General features: G+C 35.3%; 1 protein-coding gene across 13 annotated transcripts in view; it reads right to left on the bottom strand.

Annotated features, from left to right (window-relative positions):
• LOC105471497 (doublecortin domain containing 1) overlaps positions 1 to 25,588 on the bottom strand; it is a 503,306-nt gene that overhangs the window by 196,391 nt on the left and 281,327 nt on the right. For all 13 annotated transcript variants that reach the window (XR_011610715.1, XM_011723979.3, XM_071074912.1 and 10 more), the window contains 3 exons: positions 20,652 to 20,712; positions 7,043 to 7,174; positions 6,174 to 6,331 (listed from right to left, as the gene is read on the bottom strand). Coding sequence is in view for 12 of the 13 variants with exons in the window: in XM_011723979.3 (XP_011722281.2) it covers positions 6,174 to 6,331; positions 7,043 to 7,174; positions 20,652 to 20,712 (351 nt within the window). In the remaining variant the exon portion in view is untranslated. The remainder of the gene's footprint in view (positions 1 to 6,173; positions 6,332 to 7,042; positions 7,175 to 20,651; positions 20,713 to 25,588) is intronic.

Here is a 25,588-nt window from a genome sequence, read left to right as displayed (position 1 = left end):
AAAGTAAATTTGTATCCTTAAATGTATACATCATGAGAAGAAAAGCTGAGAAAAAAATCAATGAAGATGGGCCATACAGAGGATAAGGCTTTAGGTAGATAAAAGGAAACAGGGGTGTTTGAGACAAGCAAACAAGCGTGGGCCAAGTACTATCAGCTTGGGTCTATCAAGTACATGGAGATCCTGAGACTTCAGTATAGTGGGTCTGACAGTTAATGCTTAATTTCACTAAGGGAATGAGTAAACTCTGAAGAATTATAAGTCCATGAGTGTAATATTCAAAGTAGTACTTCAAAAGCATATCACCAGGGAGGAGTGTTCAGGATGAACTACCTTCTCCCTACAGTGACACCCATTACGCTCTTTTATCATAATGACTTGTTTAATATCTCCTTCCCTGTTAGATTGTGTGGAGACAGCTCTGCGTGGGGACAGCTCTGTGAGGCCAGAAAGTGTACCTGTCTTCTCCATACTGAATCCCCAGTGCCTAGGATACCATAAAATAGTGTTTAGAACATAGAACATGCTCAATAAATATTTGTGCATCAAAAAAGGATAGAATATATAGATGACATTGACTCAGCTAGAAAGCCATTGGAATAGTTGGGCTCAGTTTTGGATTGACACACGAGTAGATCATAGGGCTATGGTTGGCTGGCAGACAGGATGGTCTTGAAATGTACATGTGAATGCTCAGACTATTTGCTCTCTCCATTTTCTTAATTCCATTAATCATACCCCTTCATTCATTTATTTGTTCATTCATTCAACAACTTTGTATTGAGTACCTACCATGTACCGGGTACGTTCTGGCCCTGGAGGTACGGATGTAAAGAAAACACTTCCTGCTGAAGTGAAGCTTACATTCTAATTGGGCAATTCAGACAGTAAATATATATGTATATGACAGGTAGCAATAAGTACCTTGAAGAAAAATAAAGCAGGGAAAGAGAATGACAAGCATGTATGCATTGTATCTCAGAAAAGGCCATGAAGCCAGGTTGACTAGAGCAGAGGAAGGGAGGGAAATGGTGGGCAGAGATACAATGGGACTGGTAAAGTGGGATATTTAGCATGGAGACTTTGGTTTCACTCTAGAGAAAATAAGAAGCCATTGAAAGATTTGAAACTTAGGATCCCCATGATCTGACTTATGAATATAAAAGGATCATTCTGGCCCTTAACTGGAGAATAAATTGTAGGAGGACAAGGGTTGAAAGAGATAGACAAGTTAGGAAGCTAATCTATAGATCATTTTGATAGCTTGCACTCTGGTCTCATCCAAGTCCACCTAAATGTAATTTATTATCTCTACCACCTGTCTCCTTTCTTTCCATCCATATTATCCAATCCAGAAATCATTGCCTACTATTTTCACTATTATAATACTAGACACTCTAGTTTGGGGGCTACAAGTTTGAAGAAGGTAAGAGTAGAGCTTCGCATTCATGCCTTAAACAGTTCTATAGACAAAACTGAATAGAACAGAAAAATAAATAGTACATTGTTGAAATGAAAACTATGTGGCATAGTTGAAGGTTTGGGTACCCCACAGCAGCAAATAAAAACAAAAAATAATCATAAAATGCTTACTTGAAAATCTTTGAGAATTTCTGCATTAACGTACATTTATAGACATATAAGCCTAATCTTTTAGAATGTTTGATTTTTGACTTTGTTTCAAAGAAACAGGTGCAATTATATTATTTGTTCACTTTATTTCAATTCACAGACAACATACGGGAATTAATTTTTAAAATATACTAAAACCTAAATAGGCAATGGTATCAGCCAATATCAGGATATTTGACTTTTCTAATCAAAAAACAAAATTATATCTTCACAATCTTGAAACACACAATAATTTCATGTTCTTAAATATAATGCCATACTTCCAAAAATAGCATAAAGGAGCTAAAGGCAAATGCTTAAAGCTGAGTATCTTCAATAGCTAAGAAAAGTAATGTAATAAAACATGGGATTTTATTCCTAGAAAGTATAATTGGATTTAGTGACTATCAAAAGCAATTATTATATTAACATTTACCTTTATTTGTAATAGTTCTAGAAATAAGACATGGAGCTGTGGCAATTTAAACAATTCACTTTTCTTAAAAAGACAGTCTGAATATTGTCAAAACTGACCTGTGAGTTCACTAGCTCTACAAAAATTGTGTTAATATTTACTTAACAGAAGGAGGAGAAAGTTCAAAGCAAGTAAGACAGTTACAAATTAACACCAACTATATGCAAAGCTACATAAATGATTTAATATAGCACTCTTGTGCTACTGTATACTCAAGAAAATTAGAATGTAATTCAATTTTTAATATGTGGGTTTTTACAATTTATAATTATATAGACATGATCATTATTTGTCTACTTAAAGAGTTTCCCATTGCTATTGATTTGCCTTTCTTTGAAAAGCAGGAGACTATAATAGTTCCTTTAGCTAGTGCATCTCAAATCTGTTACTAAGAGAAAAGAACCTTGAATAAGAAAAAAGCATGTCACTTCTTTCAAGCTTCATTTCTTCTATTTTATCAGGGGAAAAGAGGGCCTTACAAAAATTGACCAATGCAGTAGAGTTTGAATTTATATTCTCCTAAAATGGTAAACATAATAAATTGAGAACCAAACGCTCAATTTTATTTCATGCCAGTTGTAGCTAGACATAATTATAGCAGAAGAACTGACTTTACAGCAATTGTAAAAATGTAAATAAGGCTTTAAAACTGACTCAGGAATTATATTTTATAAATGAAGCTTTGATTTTAATGTAAAAAATTATCTTAGGGCATGATATGCATTATTCAAAATGTCCTGCCTTTGTTACCATTGAAATGGTAGTTATACTTCAGAAAACCGAGGGACAGAAACACCTGTTTCTTATCAAATCATATCTCCTAGTGATTACAATAATTTTATGTACAAGATAGACTTTAAAATTTAAATACCGCAATATTTTAAAGTTTATATTTTTAGATAAAAGTTTATTTTTAAAATATCAGTGGAAAATGTGAAACAAAATGTAACGTGACAATTATCAATTTTAGTCCAAATATTCTTAATAGCAAAGTATCAAGTGTCTACATTTAAAATGCTTTTCATAACTTGTATTGATTTTTGTCCTAATGCAAACATTTAACTATTAAAATTTGGAAAATAACTAAATATTTTTAAAAGCAGTAAAAACTTTCAATAATTTGTTTTATTTTCTTCAAATCACCAGACCATTTGGTGAGGTATTTGTCTATATAAAATTAGGATAATACCAAATTTATTTTTATAAATTGCTTTTTTATTAGTTCCAAAGCTCATGAGATATTAAAGTACATTTTAATTGAAAAAAAAATCAAATGGCTTTTAAATCGATGTTTTCTTTTAAAAGAATGAAGTCCATGCCAAGTTGAGTCATGAAGAGAAATGTCAGTGCGATCCCTGGCAGCTGCTCGCTTCCCTGGGAAGGAAGGGCTGGTTAGGAGTACAGTAGCTAGCAAACCCCTCAGCACTCCACAAAGTCACTAGTGGGAAAAGAACAAAGGCCTTTCCAATGCAACTAACACAGATGTGCCCAAAGGCAAACTGTCAGAAACAGTTAAGATGACAGCTACTCACAGTTCATTATTTCCTTCTCACAGGTCACTGGGTGACAAGCTGGGTCAGCATGCTTTGTTGGCTGTCCCAGTCCTTCTCCACCCCCTATTCCATTTAAATAAGAGTAAAGGACTCCTTTGGATAAACTAATGTAAACAAACACATTCCAGACACTTAATGCCAGAATATGGCATTTACTTTACTTTGGACCAAACTTAGAATTCAATGTACACACAACTTATTTTATCGAAGCAAGGATAGAAGCACACTTCTATGCCTACTTTTCAGTGATTATTTTAGACTGTGGGTGCGTGTGTGTGCGTGTGTGTGTGTTTTAAGAGGTAAAGAAACTGAAATTACATCTACTGTGGTAAATTGTGGAGGCAGAGGGGGAAGAATGTAGATAAATCCCCGCCTTAAGAAAAAAAAAAAAAAAAGAAGAAGAAGAAGAAGAAGAAGGCAGGAAGAGTTGCTGGAGCCTATCACATAAACCCTGAGGAATGCTCACTAAGAAACAGCCTCTGGAAGATTTCTTATGAAATCAAATCCCAAACAGATTTACTAGTCAATTCCTATTGACTAAAAAGCATAAATCTAAGTAAAACCCCTATTAAAAATTCTTTTCTATCTCTGCTTGTTTTCAGAACATTTTCACAACTAACACTTGAATGCTTACTACTTTTCTGGAAACTTAAAGACATCTCACTTAATTCTAACAACCTCAGACAGGTCTTGTGGTATGGCAGCTGACATTAACTGCCCTGTCTTTTTTGGCCTCACTTTTTCTAATACTATATTCCTTTCTTCCAAAGTGCAGTCATCAGATTGCATTGCCTCAGGGAAGAAGTAACAACAGAATGCAAAAGCCAAATCCCTAAGCTACCCAGTGCCCTATAATTTTTAAGCATGGGAAGGGTGAAATAGGCAAAGCAGGTGAGTTATCATGAGGGCCAGGTAGAGCATGGGGCAAATACACAAACCCCATGTATGTTTCAGGAATCTGAGAGCAGAAGTAAACTGTGCCTCTTTCTTGAGTAAAGCCCAGGATAAGGATGAAAACCCAAGATAAGAAGATCCCAAGATAATGACAAGCGCAAGCGTTCCCTCAAAAATGGCTGAGTAGAAATGGCTGCCAAATAAGTCTAGAGAGGCCAGAAACAGCCTCATAGAGCAGCATTACGAATTCTCAAGTGTCCCAGTGTTTCCTGAGTTCCTATTTTAGATGAAAACATCAGACATGGACTTTCCCCAAGGGATTTACATTCTAGTGATGTGAGAATAGTGGAGAGGGGCTTGGCTATATGGCTGCTCAGCCTATGGTCCTGTTGTAGATGGAGCATCAGGGAGTTGAAAATCTTGTATGTGATTAAAAAATAACTAGCAGGAAAAAGAATACCTGGAACCTAAATTTCCGTACTGTTCTGACACCCCATATTATGATACAGCAAGGTACTAAATTTGTTACTTTGTGTTCTATCTTCAAAACAACAAGTACAAAAGACTTAATGTTTAAATAATAAATAATAAATTGGGAGAGTCACTTTTGCTATCTATCAGAAAAAAGTTCCCCTCCTGTCAAAATTCCAGGTGGAATATGTAATTTAGTAATATAAAATAGCTTTTAATTGAAATGAAAGTTTTTTGTCTCTTTTCATGCAAGTGACATTTCTATCTATAGTTCATGTATTTAAATTTAGGAAGGCTGAGTGTGATGGCTCATGCTGATAATCCCACCACTTTGGGAGAGCGAAGTGGGAGGATTGCTTGAGGTCAGGAGTTCAAGACCAGCCTGGGCAATATAGCTAGACCCCATTTTTACAATAAATAAATTAATGAAATAAAATAAATTTAGGAATTTCCTTAAACTTTAGTGAATATGGTAAGAACTATATTACTCCTTTAAGAGTATTTCAGTCAACAGTAATTTCAAACAGTTTTAGATTAAAATTACAATTTATAAAGTCAGTTTATGATTTGCAACATCAACCCCAACAAAATAATAATAATGAACTTTAGTTTCCAATTAAATAAAGAGGATCAGAGAAATTGTTTCCATTTCTTAACCAAGGATAATTTTTCAATTGGTTAGCAATATCTATGATGTTATTTTTATTCTAGGAAGGGAAACAGGGTTGATTTGTTATCACTGGTTAAGACCATCTTTTGTGCACTTAACCTTGAGTCCAAATATAATATTCTCATGGAAAATAAAAAGGATTGCCCATGGAATAGTCTTCTTCAACATATCTTGGCATTTTAACAATTGGATATATGGTCTGTAGTGCCTTAGCTTAATTGTGTTAATGACAGTTATTTCAGAGTATTTTAGTGAAATCCCAGGACAGCAACCCATCCTAAGTATAATAACAAACAATAACACACAGTACATCAATCTTCAACAAAATACACATAAATGCCACCTTTCTTCATCAAATATGACCCAAAAACTACTACGCTTGAAAGCCAACGGGCTTTTGAGATATTTCAATAATCTTCAAGAAATCAATCTTACATGAAACTGAAGGAAAACATCGAATGTCATTGAGCAATAAAGCTCAGTTCTGTCAGTACCTTACCTCTGAGCAGAAGCCTTAGGATGTTTCTCTTCCAGTTTCCTCACCAGTGCTACTGTTAGCTGCCCTATCTCCTCAAGAGAACCTTCTGGCATTAAATGGGTGTCCGAGGGTTCTGGCAGTTGCTTCAGACCAGGGTTGCTGGCACTTTCTTGCAGAACCTAATAAATGAAATATAGGAATAAAGTAGCTAATTTTCATTGAGTGGAAATATCTAAACTGTACATACCAAAAATATAACACTGCAGTTTTCATGGTTCCTTCAGTGTTTCTACAACACATAAGTCTTTTGTACGTGGCCAAAAAAAGGCAATCCTAAGAAAAAAGGTTATCGCCATCTGTTTAATACAATGTTTATATAAACATATATGTTTATATAAATATAAATGTGCATATAGATACTATATTATGTGTATTAGTTTAAACTATCCATAACGTTAATTATTATTAATTATTATTAATTTGTGCTTGCCTCCCAAAAACAACTCGAACATTTTTTCTCTTTTCTTTTTTTTTTTTTTTTTTGAGACGGAGTCTCACTTTGTCGCCCAGGCTGGAGTGCAGTGGCGCGATCTCGGCTCACTGCAAGCTCCGCCTCCCGGGTTCACACCATTCTCCTGCCTCAGCCTCCGAGTAGTTGGGACTACAGGCGCCCGCCACCTCGCCCGGCTAATTTTTTTGTGTGTGTTTTTAGTAGAGACGGGGTTTCACCGTGTTAGCCAGGATGGTCTTGATCTCCCAACCTCGTGATCCACCCGCCTCGGCCTCCCAAAGTGCTGGGATTACAGGCGTGAGCCACCGCGCCAGGCCTCTCTTTTCAAAATACATTTTAGAGAGCTATGTCTGTCTTGCCTCTGGCTCACTACACTGACCTCTTCTAAGTTTCTGCCATGTTCCTGATGAGCTGTGGTCCAGGCACCATGGTGAATGTGATTCTCTGTCTGGGTCACATCTACTTGTGCATTTAGCTCCTCTAGGTAGGTCAGAACAAACTGAGGATAAGCCTGTAAGAAAGGAAAAAAATAACAAGTAGTATCAGCCTTATAAACAGTAGCCAAAAATCCATCCAACTGGAAAGAGGGGAGGATAAACTAGATTAAAAATAGAAAGGTCTGGCTAATAAACTTTGTACTTTATTCTCAACTTCATAACAAAATCAAGTGAAATGACTTTAATATTAACATTTCTAAATAATTGTTTAATCTGATTAAGTTTAGCTAGATAGCTAATTTTTGCCCTTAGATAAGATTAAAACAGTAAAACAATCTTATACATTAATAATAATAGCTAAATCTATTGAGTTATTTCTATATACAAGGTATTATTGTATACACAACACATATATGTAATTGTGTAGTTGCTGTATTGTTTGGAAGTATTCAATTCTGCTCTAGAAGACAAGAAAACAAATTGAATGAATGAAATAGCTGCATTAAGCATATATAAGATAGTAACCTGAGAAATGTCAGACACAAAGTAGAGCAAATGTCTACGAACATAGAAAAGGCTCAAAAGACAAAATAGACATTTAATATTCATGACTCACTAAATAACCAACAAAGCAAAAAATATTTATGATATACTAAATACAAATGAAGCACATGAGGCTCAAGATAATCATGAGGTCTTTAATTAGCCACCCATTGCTGGCTCTCATTTGGGATCTTATGAAGGATAAAATCCATCACTGCTCATCAGGCTAACTGGGGAGCACAGCTACTGGTCAAGTGACTCACACACAGCCCTCATGGAACAAGTGTGTGTCATTGGCCCAGGCATCTTTTATTTGTTGGGCTCCCAGGTCAAGTTTTCATTCTGGTTCTTGTAACGACACTAGCAGCAGGAAAGAGTAATGTAGCATAAAGGGGAGATATGTAAATACTGTATACCAGATTCAGGCTAATATGACCCTTTAACCCACTTGTGTAATATTTTGATTATGTTAATCTGGCCCATCTCTCTTCCTTTGCATTTTGTTTTATGTTTTAAATTGATTTAATATGTCATGATGTGAATATTTTAATTTGTTCTGTGCACTTTTGTGTACCATGAGCTCTAGCCTAGCTTACCAAGTAATACACTTGGAGGCTACCCTTGCATGGAATTAACTTCCTACATAACAACAAATTTGCATTTTAATCCTTGCAACAGCACTTTGCAATGGGTACTATTATTGTGCCCATTTTAAAGATGAGGAAGCAGACACAGGGAATTTAAGCAACATGCTTCAGCATCAAGGGAATCCATCCCCAATATTTCAATGTAGGTTCTTTCTATTTTCCATAAGTGTCAGCTGGCTAAGAAATAAAGAGAAAGAGTACAAAGACAGGAATTCTACAGCTGGGCTGCCGGGGGTGACATCACGTATCAGTAGGACTGTGATGCCCACCTGAGGCTCAAACCAGCAAGTTTTTTATTAAGGCTTCAAAAGGGGAGGGGGTGTAAAACAGGGAGTAGGTGCAAAGATCACATGCTTCAAAGGGCAAAAAGCAGAACAAAGATCACATGCTTCTGAGGGAACAGGACAAAGGCAAAGCAGAACTACTGATAAGGGTCTATGTCCAGCTGTGCACATATTGTCTTGATAAACATCTTAAACAACAGACAACAGGGTTTGAGAGCAGATAACCGGTCTGACCACAAATTTACCAGGGCAGAGTTTTTCCCTACCCTAATAAGCCTGAGGGTACTGCAGGAGACCAGGGCATATTTTAGTCCTTATCTCAACTGCATAGGACAGACACTCCCACAGCAGCCATTTACACACCTCCCCCAAGGAATGCATTCCTTTCCCAGGGTGTTAATATTAATATTCCTTGTTAGGAAAAGAATTTATCGATATCTCTCCTACTTGCACATCCATTTATAGGCTCTCTGCAAGAAGAAAAATATGGCTCTTTTTGCCCAACCCCGCAGGCAGTCAGACCTTATGGTTGTCTTCCCTTGTTCCCTAAAAATCGCTGTTATTCTGTTCTTTTTCAAGGTGCACTGATTTCATATTGTTCGAACACACATGTTTTACAATCAATTTGTACAGTTAACACAATTATCACAGTGGTCCTGAGGTGACGTACATCCTCAGCTTATGAAGAAAACAGGATTAAGAGATTAAAGTAAAGACAGGCATAAGAAATTATAAAAGTATTATTTGGGAGCTGATAAATGTCCATGAAATTTTCACAATTCATGTTCCTCTGCCGTGGCTCCAGCTGGTCCCTCTGTTTGGGGTCTCTGACTTCCCACAACACATCAGTGTCATCCAGCTTGATTAATAGTCTGTCAAGCCTAAATATGTTCCTTCAATTATAATATAAACTCCTTACTGCACTTTTTAAAGTGTGGAGTAATTCTAAAAAACAAACATCATGAGGGAGTGTTCAGCAGATAAACGGCACTAAGGTCCTTACATTGTTCTGGAAAAATAGATACTAAATAACTTTAAACTTTGTTAGAAGATGTAATGTAAAAATGCATGTTTAAAATGTGAGGCATTCCAAACCCTTAAATGCATATTACTAAGTGCAAGAGTCAATCTGAAAAGGCTACAACTATGGAGACAGTAAAAAGATCAGTGGTTGCCAGTGAGGACTGAATAGGTGGAGCACAGAGGGTTTTTAGGGCTGTTAAACTATTCTGTATAATACTATAATGGTGGTTACATGTCATTGTACATTAGTTCAAACCCATAGAATGTGCAGCACCAAAAGTGAGCCCTAATGTAAACTGTAGACTTTGGTAATGATGTGTCAGTACAGGTTCACCAATTATAACAAATGTACCACTCTGGTGCAAGATGAAGATACTAGGGGAGGATGTGCATTTGTGGAGGTAAAGGATATATGGGAACTGTCTTACTTTATGCTTAATTTTGCTGTGAATCTAAAACTGCTCTAAAAAATAAAGTCTTATTTTAATGTAAGGGGTTCCAACAAAAGCACAAGTGGCAAAAGAAAAATAAATTGTACTACTAAAAAATTGTGTTACAAACAATGCTGTGAAGAAAGTAAAAAAAAAAAAAAACCTACAGAATGAGACAAAATATTTTCAGATTATATGTCAGATAAGGGATGTGTATCTGGAATATATAAAGAACTCTTATACTCACTAATGAAAAGACAAATAATCCAATGAAAATACAAGTAAAGGATCTGAGTAGACATTTCTCCAAATAAGATAAACAATTTGCTAAGAAAAGATAATCAACATCACTAGTGATCAGAAAAATACAAATCAAAACCTCAATAAGATAATACTTTTTACCCACTAGGATGACAAAGAATAACAAAATCAAAATGACAGAGAATAACAAGAGTTGGCAAGAACGTGAAGGGGAAACAGCTTGGCTAGTCCTCAAAATGTTAAATGTGGAGTTTTCATATGGCCCAGCAATTCCACTCCTAGTTATATACCTATGAAAAATGAAAACATACATACACACAAAAACTTCCATACCAATGTTCATAGCAGCATTATTCAAAGTAGCCAAAATAGTGGAAACAAATAAAATGCCATTAACTGATACATGTATTAAAAGTATGATGTTTCCATACAATGGAATATTATTTGGCAACAAAAAGAAATGAACTACTAAAGCATGCTACAATGTGAATTAATTCAGAAAACATTATGCTAAGTGAAAAAAAATCAAACACAGTAGGCCATATATTATATGAGTCCATTTATAGGAAATGCCCACAATGGGCAAACCTATAAAGGATGGGGAGGGGGGCAGACAGAGGTGGAGGAATAGATGTGAAGTCCAAGATGTATTTTAAGGAGAACAAAAACATTTTAAAATTAGATTGTGGTGACAGATGCACAGCTCTGTGAATATACTGAAAAACATTAAACACCTAAACTTTAAATAGGTGAATTTTCAAGAAATCTATTTTAATGTAAGAAATTTTTCAATTAAAACAGTATATAAAGTATAGCTTTAAACAAGCAAAGAAAAAGAAGAGAAAAGGGATCCAGAAAATGTCAAGAAGAGATTTTTTAATGCAAATTAAAAGCATAATAAACCAAATCTTTGTTGAATTAATCAATGAGTGTATTAACAATGCAATTATTTTTCTTTTTATGTCCTGACATATATTAGTTGTATGTATTTTGGGGGCACATGTGATATTTTGATACCTGTATATAATGTGCAATGATCAAATCAGTGTAATTGGAATATCTATCACCATAAGCATTAAATGTGTAAAAATTTAAATGTGTATTCCCTTTGACTTAACAAATATATACATATTACAAAGATGTCCATTGCAGCATTGCTAATATTTAACTAAATGTACATCACCAGGAAAATTTTAAAAGACAGCATAGATGTGGATGTCAGTATGAAAAGATGGCCACAATACATATCTTATCAAGTGGGAAAAAGTATATCACAAAGTAATATGTATAGTTTTGTCTGGGGGTGGGTATGTGTCTCTAATCAAGAATGATACACTATCAACAATAATATTGGAGGAATAGTTCAAGAGCTACTTTTGCTTATCATTTTATTCCGTTCTGAATTATTGGAGATGTTTTTCAAAACTAACATGTATCCCTTTTATTATTTAAATGAGAACCATTTTACACATGCAAATATATGTGTAATAATTTGGGGGAATATACAAAAAGCATGCTGTTAGTGAATAACTCTGGGAAATGGGAATAAAGTTTGAGAAGAAGAGACTTTACTTCTCATTAATGTATTTTTTCTAATATTAATTTTTATCACATATTATTTTTATAAAAATTAATACTTAAAAAAGAATTGAAAATAGTTATATTATTGCACATACTATTCAGATAATTTTGGAAAGAGATTTTTGAATCATTAAGCTAATCCAAAACATTAGCAAAAAGAAGTTTAATCTAAAAAAATTAGGATTTACATTGTACCTTTAATCTTATTCATCTTTATTGCATTATGCTACTTTTTGTTTTCTTAAGTCAGTTCTTATTGTCTTAAGTACATTTAAGACAATTCAACTGAAAATAATGTGATGGGTAATGGAGAAGTAGATTGTTTCATATTGGTTCTGCTAAAAACATCAAAGCCCAAATTCAGCCCAAAGACCACTATGTTTTCAATATGAGAGAAAACAATACCAAATATGTTCCATAGTATCAGAATATTAAAAGAATCAACTTATAAAAAGCAAAACAAACAGTAGACACATTTCAAGACCATAACAGCAGTACGGCTCAAATTCTGGCAATTGTAAATCCCTTATATTATTATGGTAGCTTCATCTTATGTTTGTTTCATCCTCTAATAGAAGTAAAGACATTTTATGTAAGTTCATTTCTGAGGTACATTCCCCTAATACTAAAAAGATGATGTACCTGGAATATGGGAAACTTCAACATATAATATATCCAGTGAAATGGAAGAGGAAGTGCCCAAAAGGTAGGGCCATGATGTGGCTGAACATTCTGCTAGACACTGCAGAAGCAGAGACCAAAAGTACAACAATGACAAAAATGCAGTAATGGGCTTTGCTTCCTGGAGTTGAAAGTTTGGCAAAGGTGGCAGACATACATAAATAACACAAAGTGACCAGAGCTATTATTCATCCTCCCATCATGCATTTGGAGACATTTACAAATTTTCCTGGAACTTCCCCTTTGGAGTCATCCTAAACCCTTCCTTCCCCAGGTAATATCTACTCTAATACTTTAATATCACAGTTATTCAGTGTTATCTACTCTAAGACCAGGTGATCCTGACCTCCAACAAGGCATCCACAGGTTCAGTCATCAGACCACCAGTACAGACAACTCCTTCCTCCAAAATCTGAAACTCAAATTTTTCTTCTAGGAAGTCAACAACCTAATCTTTCAACTTTCCCTCCTTTCAACTTTTCCTCCTTTCAACTTCACCAGTGCATCACCCTAAACTGACCTCTAATATCTTAAGCCCTTATTATTTTCTAAGTCTATCAGCTCTTTGGCTGATAATGCATTCTTCACATTCTAACTCATTTTTTACACCAGAAGATAAATTTTAACAAAACACATCTCTAATCACATAATTCCCATTTCAACAACTTCAAATAGTACATACTAATTCACAACCTACAGTCCTATCCTGGTTTTAAATTCCAGCTATGCTATTTACTGGCTTTGAGACCTTGGGTAAGTTCAACTTCCATAACAGAGAAGTTTTCCCACTGAAGATTGAGTAAGAACATGATCGGAATTTCACATTTACCAAATTTACTCTCAGGATGCAACTGTAACTCTCTGGTTGCTAAACAGAACCCCATCCATTTATGAGATTTTTTTCCCACCATAATAGGGCTGGGGGATCGTCTCCATCACTCCCAAGGTGTTCCCTTCATGTCTGTTGGAAAGGCTATGTTTCACCTAAATTTGGGGCTCCGCAGAAGTGCTTATGTCTTCAAGGGAAGTATGGCAGGCAAGTCTGCAGAATTTCACCTGGAATTTTAAACTCCAGATACTCTACCTACTCTTGGTCAATACAATGATCACACATATTTTTGAAGGGGGTCTCTTTTTTCTTATTATTATACATGCTTTTTACAGAAAGCTTAGAAAATGTAGTAAAAAACTGAAGAAAATAATTATCCATCCTTCCACCACCCATTTCACATATAAACTTCCAGTTTTGTCTCTATACATATTTATTTGGTACAATGTAAATAAACAAATAAAATATTGTTTTCTTACCCAATTTTTCTCAATTAACAACATTACGATTTTTCTTCATCATCATAAATTATTCTCCATTATTTGTTATGCCAACATTTGGTATTCATAATAAAGACATGCCACAATATATTCCTACAATCTCACTGTTGATGTATTAACCTGTTTTCAATATTCACCATTCTAAATAGTACTATGGTGGACATCCTTAAAGATATATTTTGGTGTATACTACTGATTAATTTCTTGGGGTAAGTTGCTACAAGTGAAATTTCTGAGTCATAAGGAATATGCATTTTTGTAAGGATTTTGATAAATGTTGTCAAACTGACCTGCAGAAATATTGTGCCACCCTCTTTGATGGTCCCCAAAGTTCCCTGCTTCCTTGTATTCATACCTTTGTGTAGTCCCCTCCCATATTGTCAACTCCAGGAAGCAAAGCCCATTACTGCATTTTTGTTGTTGTTATAGTTGTGGTCTTTGCTTCTGTAATGGCTAGCAGAGTATTCAGCCACATCATGGTCCTACCTTTTGGGCATTTCCTCTTCCACTATGTGATCCAAATAATTTGGCAGAAGTGGTAGATGCCACTTCCGAGATGAGGTTATAAGGGGCACTTCAGTTTCCATTTTGTTCTTTTGTTCTCTCTCACTCTTTTGGTTGTCTAGCTCATGTTGTGCAGGCCCACATGGCAAAGGAACTAATGCCTCTGGCCTACAGCAAAGTTAAGAATGCTTAGAAGCAGAACTTCCAGCCTTAGTCAAGCCTCAGATGTTTGCAACCTGAGTTAGTCTCATAAGTAACTTTGAGTTAGAACTACCCAGGTAAGTCACTCCAGGTTCCTGACCTACTAAAACTATGAGATAATAAATATTTGCTGTTTTAAGTTACTATGCTTCGAAGTAATTTGTTACACAATTAAAAAATAAAGCAATAGATAACTGATACATACAATGAGTGTTAGTTTTCTTGTATCTTTATCAACATTGGATATTCCTAGTTTTACATCTTCCTAATGTTAAATGAAAGAAAATACCATCTCATTGTTTTACAGTTATTTTATATCTAGTGAGTCTGAAATTTTTATTTAGTTTGGCTCTTACAATTTTTCTCCTGTCATGTATTTCCTTTTAAAGTCCTTTGCCCATTTTTGCATTGAAGTATATATTGTTTTCTATGCCTATATCAGGTTTATTATATATTGAGTATTATCTCATTCTCTGATGTTCATGTTGCAAAGATTTTCCCCACTTTTCATATTCTCTTATTTATTTTTGCTTAATTATTTTAGATTTAGGAGTTTTTAAATTTTTATGTACTCAAGTAATTAGTTTTTCCCTCTATGGATTCTCCCTTTGTTTGCATACTTATGAAGATGTGCTTATGAAGATGTCTACTCACTACTACACTGGGTTAGATGTTTAATCCACTTTTTCTTCTATTTTATGGTTCCATGTTTAAATCTTTAATTTAGCTGAAACTATGAATTGTATAAAGGAGGTGATATAGTTTTAGTAACCTTTTGTAAAGGAATAGAGGATTAGTTAACTTTAAAAACAAACAACACAAAAGACTTATCCAAGTAAAAACAATACAACAAAAAGGAATAAATATATTTAAGCTTGTTCATTATTATTATCATTATTAGCTACAAATTATCAATTTGCTGTTAAAGGCCAGGATCTGTGCCAAATACTTACAATGCTAGTATTAATAGTTCCATTTTCCAGAAGAAGAATTCGAAGCTTAAAAAGGTTAAATGACTTGTCTAAGGCCACACGGCTAATAAGTGTTGGAGCCAAGATTAGTTATTAATATCCTAAAGCAGTAATTCTGCCTTTTTATAAAATAAATAACATGAGCTCCATTTATGATCCAGCTGCAAATAATTATCAAATTATACTCCATTTTATCCTTAACTAGATGGAAATAGTTTTGAATATGACTAAATTTAGAGCTAATCAAAATTTCTAAACCTCTAAAAGAATGAAATGCCTCATTAATAAATAGTTTTGCTTTGGGAATTTAGAGTAGCTATTGTAAAAACATCAGTGATTGTGTTTGGGAATTAAGTTTTAGAAACAAAACCTTCTTGAAAATAATTTGTGTTTGAAGCATAAAAGTATGCATCATTTGATAATCAGCAATAGTATTGTTGGGAACAATTTAAAAATTGTAAAATGAGAGAAAAAGAAAGGTAAAAAGAGTAGCTGAGCAGCAGAGGATATGTAGGCACCTAACTTTGGGGAAAGAAAATGAGAAAGTACACTTAAAACTTGATTCTGCTCTTCTATGTGTGTTGATGGAAAGAGCAAGATTTGGATAGGATGGAATTATGTTCTTGGGTAATATGAGTCAACTGTGTTCATGTATGTTTCATCATTATGTGCAGGCACAAGCCAAACAGCTGGAGAGAGATTTTGGTATTGTCTAAAAATTCTACTTTCAATTTTTACCAAGAAGTATAAGACTCCTTCTTCATCCACCTAGAGCCTCACTCTGGCTCAGGAATATGGTAAAGATTATAAATGGTATGAGGGATGAGTAAGAGGAAAGTTGGAGTGAAATCTTGAGCAAAGTTAGTAAAGATAATCCTTAAAAAGCTTTGACATTTCATTGATGTGTCAAATTCCCTTCTATGAACAGAACTAGAGGTAAATAGTTTGGGTTGGGTTAATAAATGGGTTGAAATTTTAGGTGGTGTACCAACAAATAACTATTCAGGGAAGGAAATGTTATTATAATACACTTTTACATTTAAATTGTATAAAACTCTGAATTTCTAAAATGATGCAAGTTGTGATGTAATTCTAGAACAGTAGAGGAATAAAATTACCATGCTTATCAGTCAGGGTCCAGTAAGGAGATACAAACTACATAGTACTCAAAGAGGGAAAGTTGAACATAAACCATTAGTAACAGGGGATTGGAGTGGCTAGTAATAGTTAAAGAGAACACTAGAGAATATAAGAATGGCAGGTATAGGGGAAATGGAAGGTACAGAAAGATGCCTGACTCATGACTGAGATCCAGTTCACATCAGAGAGGGCACAGCCATGTCTCACTGGATGTCAAAGGAGTCACTGAGAGGTGGCACCAGTAGGATTCATTGTAAACTGACTTTGGAGTTATGAGAAGCTGTCCATAGGGTAGTGCTTAGCTGGTGACACTCCACACAAAAGTCATTTGCTGTGGTCTGAATGTGTCCCCCAAAATTCATATGTTGAAACGTAATTGCCAATATGATAGTATTAAGAGGTAGGTCCTTTATGAAGTGATTGAGTCATATGGCAGAGCTCTCATGGATAGAATTAGGGCCTTTGTAGAAGGGCTCAAGGGAGTTTGTTCAATCCTTTCTGTCCCTTCTACCATGGAAGAATACGGCACTTGTCCCCTCCAGAAGATGTAGCAACAAGGCAGACAGCAGCCCTCACCAGACACCAAATTTATTGGCATTTTGGTCTTGGACTCCCCAGTCTTCAGAAGTGTGAGAAATAAATTTATATTGTTTATAAATTACCCAGTCTGTGGCATTTTGTTACAGTAGCACAAATGAGACAAACTGATACCCAGAAGTAGGGTGTTGTTATAACAAATAACTTACAAATGTGGAAGCAGCTTTGGAACTAGGTAATGAACAGAGGCTGTGAGACTTTGAAAGAGCAGGACTGACAAAGCCTATATTACCATAAATGGATCATAAAGGGTGATTCAGGTGACAACTCTGAAGTGAAGAGCTGTAGACAGAGCCTAAATCTTTATTATTATTATTGTTGTTGTTGTTGTTGTTGTTGTTATTTGTATACATTTAAGGAGCACAAGTGCAATTTTGTTACATGGCTATATTGCATAGTGGTGAAGTCTGGGCTTTTAGTGCATCCATCACTTGAATGATATACATTGCATCCATTAAGTAATTTCTCATTATCCATCCTCCAATCCTTCTGAGTCTCCAATATCTATCATTCTACACTCTATGTCCATGTGTACACATTATTTAGCTTCCACCTATAAGTGAGAACATATGGCTTTTGTCTTTCTTTTTCTGAGTTGTATCACTTAATGGTCTCTGTCAGTTGTATCCATGTTGCAGCAAAATATATTATTTCATTCTTTTTAACAGCTGAATGGTATTCCACTGTGTATATATACCACATTTTTCTTTATCTATTTGTTCACCGATAGAACCTTGGGTTGATTCCATATCTTTGCTATTGTGAATAGTAGTGTGATAAACATATGAGTGCATGTGTCTTTTTGATACAATGATTTCTCTTCCTTTGGGTAGATATCCAGTAGTGGGATTGTTGGATGAAATAATAGTTCTATCTTAAGTTCTTTGAGAAATCTCCATACTGCTTCCCATAGAGGTTGCACTATAATAATTTGCATTTCCACCAAGAGTGATCCCTTTTCTTTGCATCCCAGTTAATATCTGTTATTTTTGTCTTTTTCATAACAGCCATTCTAACTAGTGTAACATGTATCTTGTTTTGATTTTAATTTTGCATTTTTCTGATGATTAGTGATGTTAAGCATTTTTTACACCCTTGTTGGCTGTTTGTATGTCTTCTTTTGAAAAATGTCTATCATGTCCTTTGCCCACTTTTTAATGGAGTTATCTGTTTTAGCTTATATTGTTGCTGAGTTCCTTGTAAATTCTAGACATTAGTCCCCTGTCGGGGACTCTCGGATTACAGGTGTGAACCACCATGCCTAGCCCATTCATTTTTTTTTTTTTTTTTTTGAGACAGAGTTTCACTTTTGTTGCCCAGGCTGGAGTGCAATGGCACGATCTTGACTCACCACAATCTCCACCTCCCGGGTTCAAGTGATTCTCCTGCCTCAGCCTCCCCAGTAGCTGGGATTACAGGCATGTGCCACCACGTCTGGCTAATTTTGTATTTTTAGTAGAGACAGGGTTTCTCCATGTTGGCCAGGCTGGTCTCAAACTCCCAACCTCAGGTGATCCACTTGCCTCAGCCTCCCAAAGTGCTGGGAGTACAGGCATAAGCCACTGCACCCGGCCTCATTCATTCTTTTTTATTATTTTTTTTCTTTTTTTTTTTTTTTTTTTTGTTTGACTGGATTAATTCCAAAGACCTGTGTTTAAGTTCTGAGATTCTTTCTTCTGCTTGATCTAGTCTATTGTTGAAGCTCTCAAATGTATTTTGTAATTCTTTCGATGAAAATTTTATTTTCAGATGTTCTGTTTGTTTATTTAATTTAATTTTTATATTTTGAGGCAAGATCTCACTTTGTTACCCAGTCTGGAGTGCAATGGCCCGAACACAGCTCACTGCAGCCTTGACCTCCTGGGCTCAAGCAATTCTCCCACCTCAGCCTCCTGAGTAGCTGGGATCACAGGCATGCACCACCAGGACTGGCTAATTTTTAAATTTTTTAGAGATGGGATCTTGCCATGTTGCCCATGCTGGCCTGAAACTCCTGGGCTCAAGCAATCCTGCCTTGGCCTCCCAAAGGGCTAGAATTACAGGTATGAGTCACCATGCCCAACTGCTGTTTGTTTGGAGATATATATGTCCTTGATACATTTCTCATCAATCCTGGATTTGTATTCAGATTTCTCTATTGCTTTTCAGATCCTCTTATTGGTGTCCATGTCTAGGAAAGCGGGTGATAGACTTTCCAGCGTCATTCTTTCTCACACAGTGTCCCAGTGTGAAATCCAGGGCTTGGGAGGCTCAAGGTGCTCTTCTGTGGCCTGGACTGCATGAATTACATGGCTCCCCAGGGAGAGGGTAGATCATAGAGACACTCACTCTCCCTCTCCCATATTGGGGATTCACTTGCCATTTTCAGCTAGACCTCACCAAGCAGGCTGCCTAACCACCTTCTCTTTCCCAGCATCCAAGTTTTCTTTTGCTTGTCTGTTGAGCTGTTTTCCTTCTTGGATAAAACTTCACAGTGTGAATCTCTACACACTGTTTTGCTTCTTCCAACTGGGTGAGGAATGCTGGAGAAGCCTCTCATCTGCCACCTTGGGAAACTCTAAAGCTTCTTAGAGATTAATCAAGTGGTTGGGAATGAGAATGTTAGTAGAAATATAGATAGTAAAGACCATTCTGATGAAATCTTAGAAATGAGAAATAGACCTTGATCTGTTTCTGTAAATAAAGTTTTATTGAAATGCAGACATATCCATTCATTAACATATTTTCTGTGATTGTTTTGCACTAAAAAGGCAAGGTGGAGAAGTTGAGATAGAGACTATATGGCCCATAAATCCCAAAATATTCAGTGTCTGGCTCTTCAGAAAAACATTTGCCAACCCTGCCATATAGTATTCCAATGAATACACAGTGTATAATACAATTTATTTATCCCTTCTACTGCTGGCATCCATTTGAGTAATCACAACTCTGAAGCTACTAGAATTACTATTGCTATTAACATTTTATTAAATATTGTTTCCTTAATATATGTAAGCATATGATCATTTGTTGGCATATGACTAGTAGGGGAATTGCTGGGCTGTCTAGACATGTTCAATGGTAGTACCAAATTCTTCATTTCAATGTAGAAGAAAACTGATGCCCTAAAATGCTGGGTCATATTATAGCAATGAATTAGGAAAAATTATTTTTGACTTTAGAAAATGTGTGTTTTAAAATTAAAAAAAAAAGTTAAAGGAAATTATGGAGTTAAGTTAAATTCTAAATTTCTAGGTACAGAGTGAAGTCATATATGCAGAAAAAGCATTTCTTGCTCTGAACAATACACAGTACATTTTATAAGAATCTGGGAATAGAAAAACTTGGGCATAAAAGTTGTGGCTTACAAAGTCCTTACCTTTGAATAAATGCAACCATCAGTTCCAAACACCCACTTCTGAGATTCATCTCCACTACGTCTGTAATGAAAATGTAATTTAGAGATTGACATCTTTTCTCCACAGAAACACTTGTAGGTTTTAAATAAAATGATCATTTTCCAGATAGCCTGGCAGGAGGACTGCCCACATGCTACCAAAGATTCTGCCACCATTACTTTTATATCAGCAGCTAAAGCCTTCCCTAAGACAACCAATTTCTCTCTTACAATGCTCTGGTACCCTAAGTTGGGTATGTGTGTGCGTGTGTGTGTTACCAGTAGCAACAGTGATCGAAAAGTTTTAGAGAACAAATACAATCAATCATAATATTATGGAAAGTTCTGCCTACAAAAAAAAGATCCTCTATGAGACAAAGAAAGCAACTTAATTAAGTATAAAGATTAAGAGGATAGTAAGAAAAAAGATACCATGGAAAATTAGGAACCTCAGGTGCCTAATTCTGAAACAGCTAGAGAATTTTGTCAGGGAATATTGTATTTTCTCAGCTAAGTCTGAGTAAGAAAAAAATAAAATGTGATGAAGCTAATTATGCCTAAATTAACTAATCATGTATTCATTAATATTTAGAAATCTTACAAAGATAGAACAAAAATGAATTAAATTAAGTGTAACAGATGTTAAACAAGACTTTTCCTACTGCCTTTGAGTTTTGACAGAAACATCAAAGGTTGAGTATAAGAGGTGTCAGGTAATGCTCTATTCTATTCTAAAGTAAGGTGCTATATGATCTGGGCAGAGTATGTAAAGGCAGCCATCCAAAAGTAGTTCAGTACACATTAGTCTTTAGCCTACATCCAGTCTGTATAAAAGAATATGAAGAATTCATAGGCATGTTGAAACGGGTATAACAGTGTAGGTCTCTAGAATCCTAGCCTCAGAGTTTCGATTCTGAAGGTCTGGACGCACCCGCCCCCATCAAACCTACATTAACAGGTGTTTCAAGTTATTCCAATTATAAAATTCTGGGGATTTGGATGTGTGTGGTTTATAAGCCAAACTTTGGAGAACATGTACTAGAATATGAGGGCAGTGAGGAAATGAAAAATCAAATGTTTAAACTTAGAAATAGTAAGAAATATGTTGTCTCTGTGCTGGGTTCTGGACACAGAGCTTCTAACTCCCTTGACATTCCTTGAGTGATAGCAGCATCTTTTGTTCTAATGAGGGGATTCTTGGAAGGCTCCTGGATGAGGGCTGGTCACAGAAAGACCAAGTCATGAATCAAATGCTAGAACTTTTAGTGTCCCTGTGTCTTCTTTTGGGAGGAAAGAGGAGCAGCTGGAGAATGAGTTAATAATCAATCATGCCTCCATAAAAATCAACAAAATATAGGATTTGGAGAGCTTCTAGGTTTGTGAACATATCCATGTGCCAGGAGGGTGGTGCATCCCAACTCCACAGGAACAGAAGCTCCTGTCCCCAGGACACTTCCAGACCTTGCCCTATGTATCTCTTCATCTGACTGTTCATCTGTATCCTTTATTATATCCTTCATAATAAACTGGTAAATGTAAGTAAATGTTTCTCTGAGTTCTGTGAGCCATTCTAGCAGATTATCAAACCCAACAAGGGGGTCATGAGAATCCCAACATATAGCTGGTTGGTCAGGAGTACAGGTGACAACCTGGGACTTGTGATTGGTCTTTTAAATGGAGGCAGTCTTGTGGGACTGAGCCCTCAACTTGTGGGATCTAATGCTAACTCCTGGTAGATAGTGGCAGAACTGAATTGAATTGTAGGACACACAGCAGGTGTCCACCGAGAACTGAAGAATTGCTTGATGTGAAAAAAAAAAAAAACCCATCTAATATCAAAAGTGAAGTGTACAATAGAGAAAACAGTTTGTTTTTTCTGTACAAAAATATTATAAAGGAGAAATGATTTGATGATTGAATAAATGAGGTGGAGGTTAGAAAGAGTAGTCAAGGGTAAGTCTCAGATGTCAAATTTGGGAAGAGAAGAGGAGCATAACACTAGTAAAGGAAAATGAAGTGAGAATGGAGCAGAGCGGGCAGAGATGTGAAAAATAAGAAGAGTTCTAATAATTATGTAAAAGTGTTTAATATTAAACAAAATATCTTTCAAGGTATAACTGACCCCGAAGATAAGGATCCCATTCTAAGGCTTTGACGATGTAATTGTTGCTCAAAACAATTTCAGCATCAGGTGGGGTGATGAAGGTATTGGGGGAAGTTGTCTTTCTAAGAATCTATTTTATAATTAATAAAGGAAAAGAGAAGCTTTTTAAATTTTGACTTGCCATCCAGAACTAAAATGATAGTTTATGATAATAGTGATTATCCAAGAAAAAACACAGACTGTGAGAATTTGAGTGGAAGTGAGGGGCTATCCCAGTCGAGTCCTCATTTTATACATGAATAAAATGAGATGCAGAGAGATGAAGTGAGCTGGTCAAAATCACAGCGCTAGTTATTATACAAATAGGAACCAGAACCCAGAATGTCTGACTTAAGCTCAACATTTCAATTAGATCAGAAAATTATAACGCAAGTTATTTTGTGTAAGTGGAAGACTGAAAATGGAGTCAACATTTTAGTCTCACTAATTATAATTTGACACAATCTCAGTAACTTAATACATGTTGATACAATCATAATGTTTTTATACAACTGTGTTAAAATAATCATCAGTTTTACACTACAACAAATTCTCCTGAGGTACTGAGAAAGCTCCTATTTCAAACCCTGAATGAAGAAATAACAAAAACAATATTGCTAGTCTTTAAAGCTGTCAATCCCAAGCTTAGAAGTATACTCTTTTCAAAATAATAAAAAAAAGAGTGATTGCTGTAATGCTTTGATGGAAATGTGTTGGGTTGCGATAAAATTTAGATCATTTTAATGTGTAAGGGCTATAACTCAATGCAGCTTCATTGCTTACAAGCAATCTCCCCTGTTTCATAAATTATTGTGAGCATATTTCTTCAAGATAAATAAAATGCAAATGATAATTTTTCAAAGTATACGACATCTACAATTGGTAATTAATAGACTGATGCTAACCATACAAACCTGTAAAATTCAGAATTTTGTCTTTTAATTGAAATACGGTGTTGCCTTGATGATGAATCATCTTGATTTCAGTTTTGACTTTCTGAACTTACGGCATCTTCTCTCAAAACTAATACAACAGAAAAGATGTCCGCCAAGCTGGCAACTGTGTGAGGGCAGAGACCATGTATATCCCCACAGCTGATCACAAGGCCTGGCATGTAATCAGATATTAAAGATATCTTTGAATAAATAAAAATGTGAATAAAGTGTCAGAATGTTACTACCCTAAAAATTAATCATAAAGCCATCTGAAAATGTTTTAAATTTAATATATGGCTGTTTAGGAAACTTAAAAGATCTTTTTGGTAGACAGCTAAAGAAGAGAAATTACACCTTTGTTAAGAAAAAAAGAAATAATTCTGAAAGAAATACAAATTTACCAGCATTTGTCAAATTTTATCAAGCTTCAATTCTGTTCTGGCATATCTTTTCCTAGAAAATTCTACTAAAACCATGTAGTCTTATATAATCTATAACCTTTGGGAGCTTACTAGTATCACTCTTGTTGGTAGTCTGCTTAAATCTATAAATGTTGTCCCTAAATTTTACCAAAGTTGTAAAAAAGCAAATCTCTCATGTAGTGCCACGTTAGGCTGGATGAAAAGGTATCATTCTAATTTATAATAACTTCTTAAATAAAATTTCTACACACAAAAGTGTATCTGCCTATTTTTAAAGACATTTTATATGTAGAAAAATCAAATTTAGATCCAACATACGGTGATGCTCAGATGAGACTGATTTAGAGGATATTATAGACTTTCCTCTTGATCAAAAAGCAGCAAACTAAAAGGATTTTTTAAAACAAAATTTAAAAATAACAACAACATCAATAATGAAAGGAAGGGAAAATAAAGGAGCTACATTCCATGCAATAATCAGTCATAATATCATGACATACACTGAACTAAGGTTGAGAGACTTGAGTTCTAGTCCTGCATCTAATGTTAACTAGATATATGACCTTTAGTGGATCACTTCGTCTCTGGTGGCCTTGGAATTTTTTAAAATAATGATGATATTCTTATCACAACTGCCACTATCACGACCTCTACTACCACTAGTAAACAGAATTTTGAAGTAGGCACTCTTCAGAATCCTTCCTTCTCTGAAATCATATGACCTTCAAGTGTTCTCATTTTTTAAGTGAGGGAACTGAGAATGATCTGTCCTGGGAAGCTTGCTAAGTAGTGTAACCCTATTAAGCATGCATGTGTGTAAATGTCTATATAGGTATATCTATATAGGTGATATAGAGCTAGATATGATATAGATATAGATATCTATGTCTATACATTTACACACATATATGTGTGTAATACATTTACACACATACACATATATATATATATATGTCTGTATGTGTTTATACACTCACACATTCATCATTTCCTGGTAACTATATGGAGGGCTGTTACCATGCTTCAGGATCACAAATTTCTTTTCTCAGACAGCCTCAAATGACTCTGATGTCTACCAACGCTACCTGGGCCAAAAGTAGAATGCATGTAGAGGATGGGGAAAGGGATTTCCAGTCCATAATTCATAACATAGTAAGAACAAAGACAAGTTTCATTCAGTAGTCCACATACTGTGACATTACACACGGACAACTTTCTATTTGATGTTGATGTTTCTAATGGTGTTACCTATATGTGTTAATACAACTTCTGTCTGCTGCTATTCCTTAGCATTATACAGCTACACTTGTTGATTGTATGTAAAGGTGTCCTTAAAGCAGAGTGTGTTTTTAATCTAGTCTGGTAATGTTTGCCAGTTGTCACTCCATTTTTAGGAAGACCTAAATGGCAATAAAAAAT

This window comes from Macaca nemestrina, chromosome 12, assembly GCF_043159975.1.
Source record: "Macaca nemestrina isolate mMacNem1 chromosome 12, mMacNem.hap1, whole genome shotgun sequence".
Classification (NCBI taxonomy): Eukaryota; Metazoa; Chordata; class Mammalia; order Primates; family Cercopithecidae; genus Macaca; species Macaca nemestrina.
This window is presented reverse-complemented; position numbering and strand designations above follow the sequence as displayed.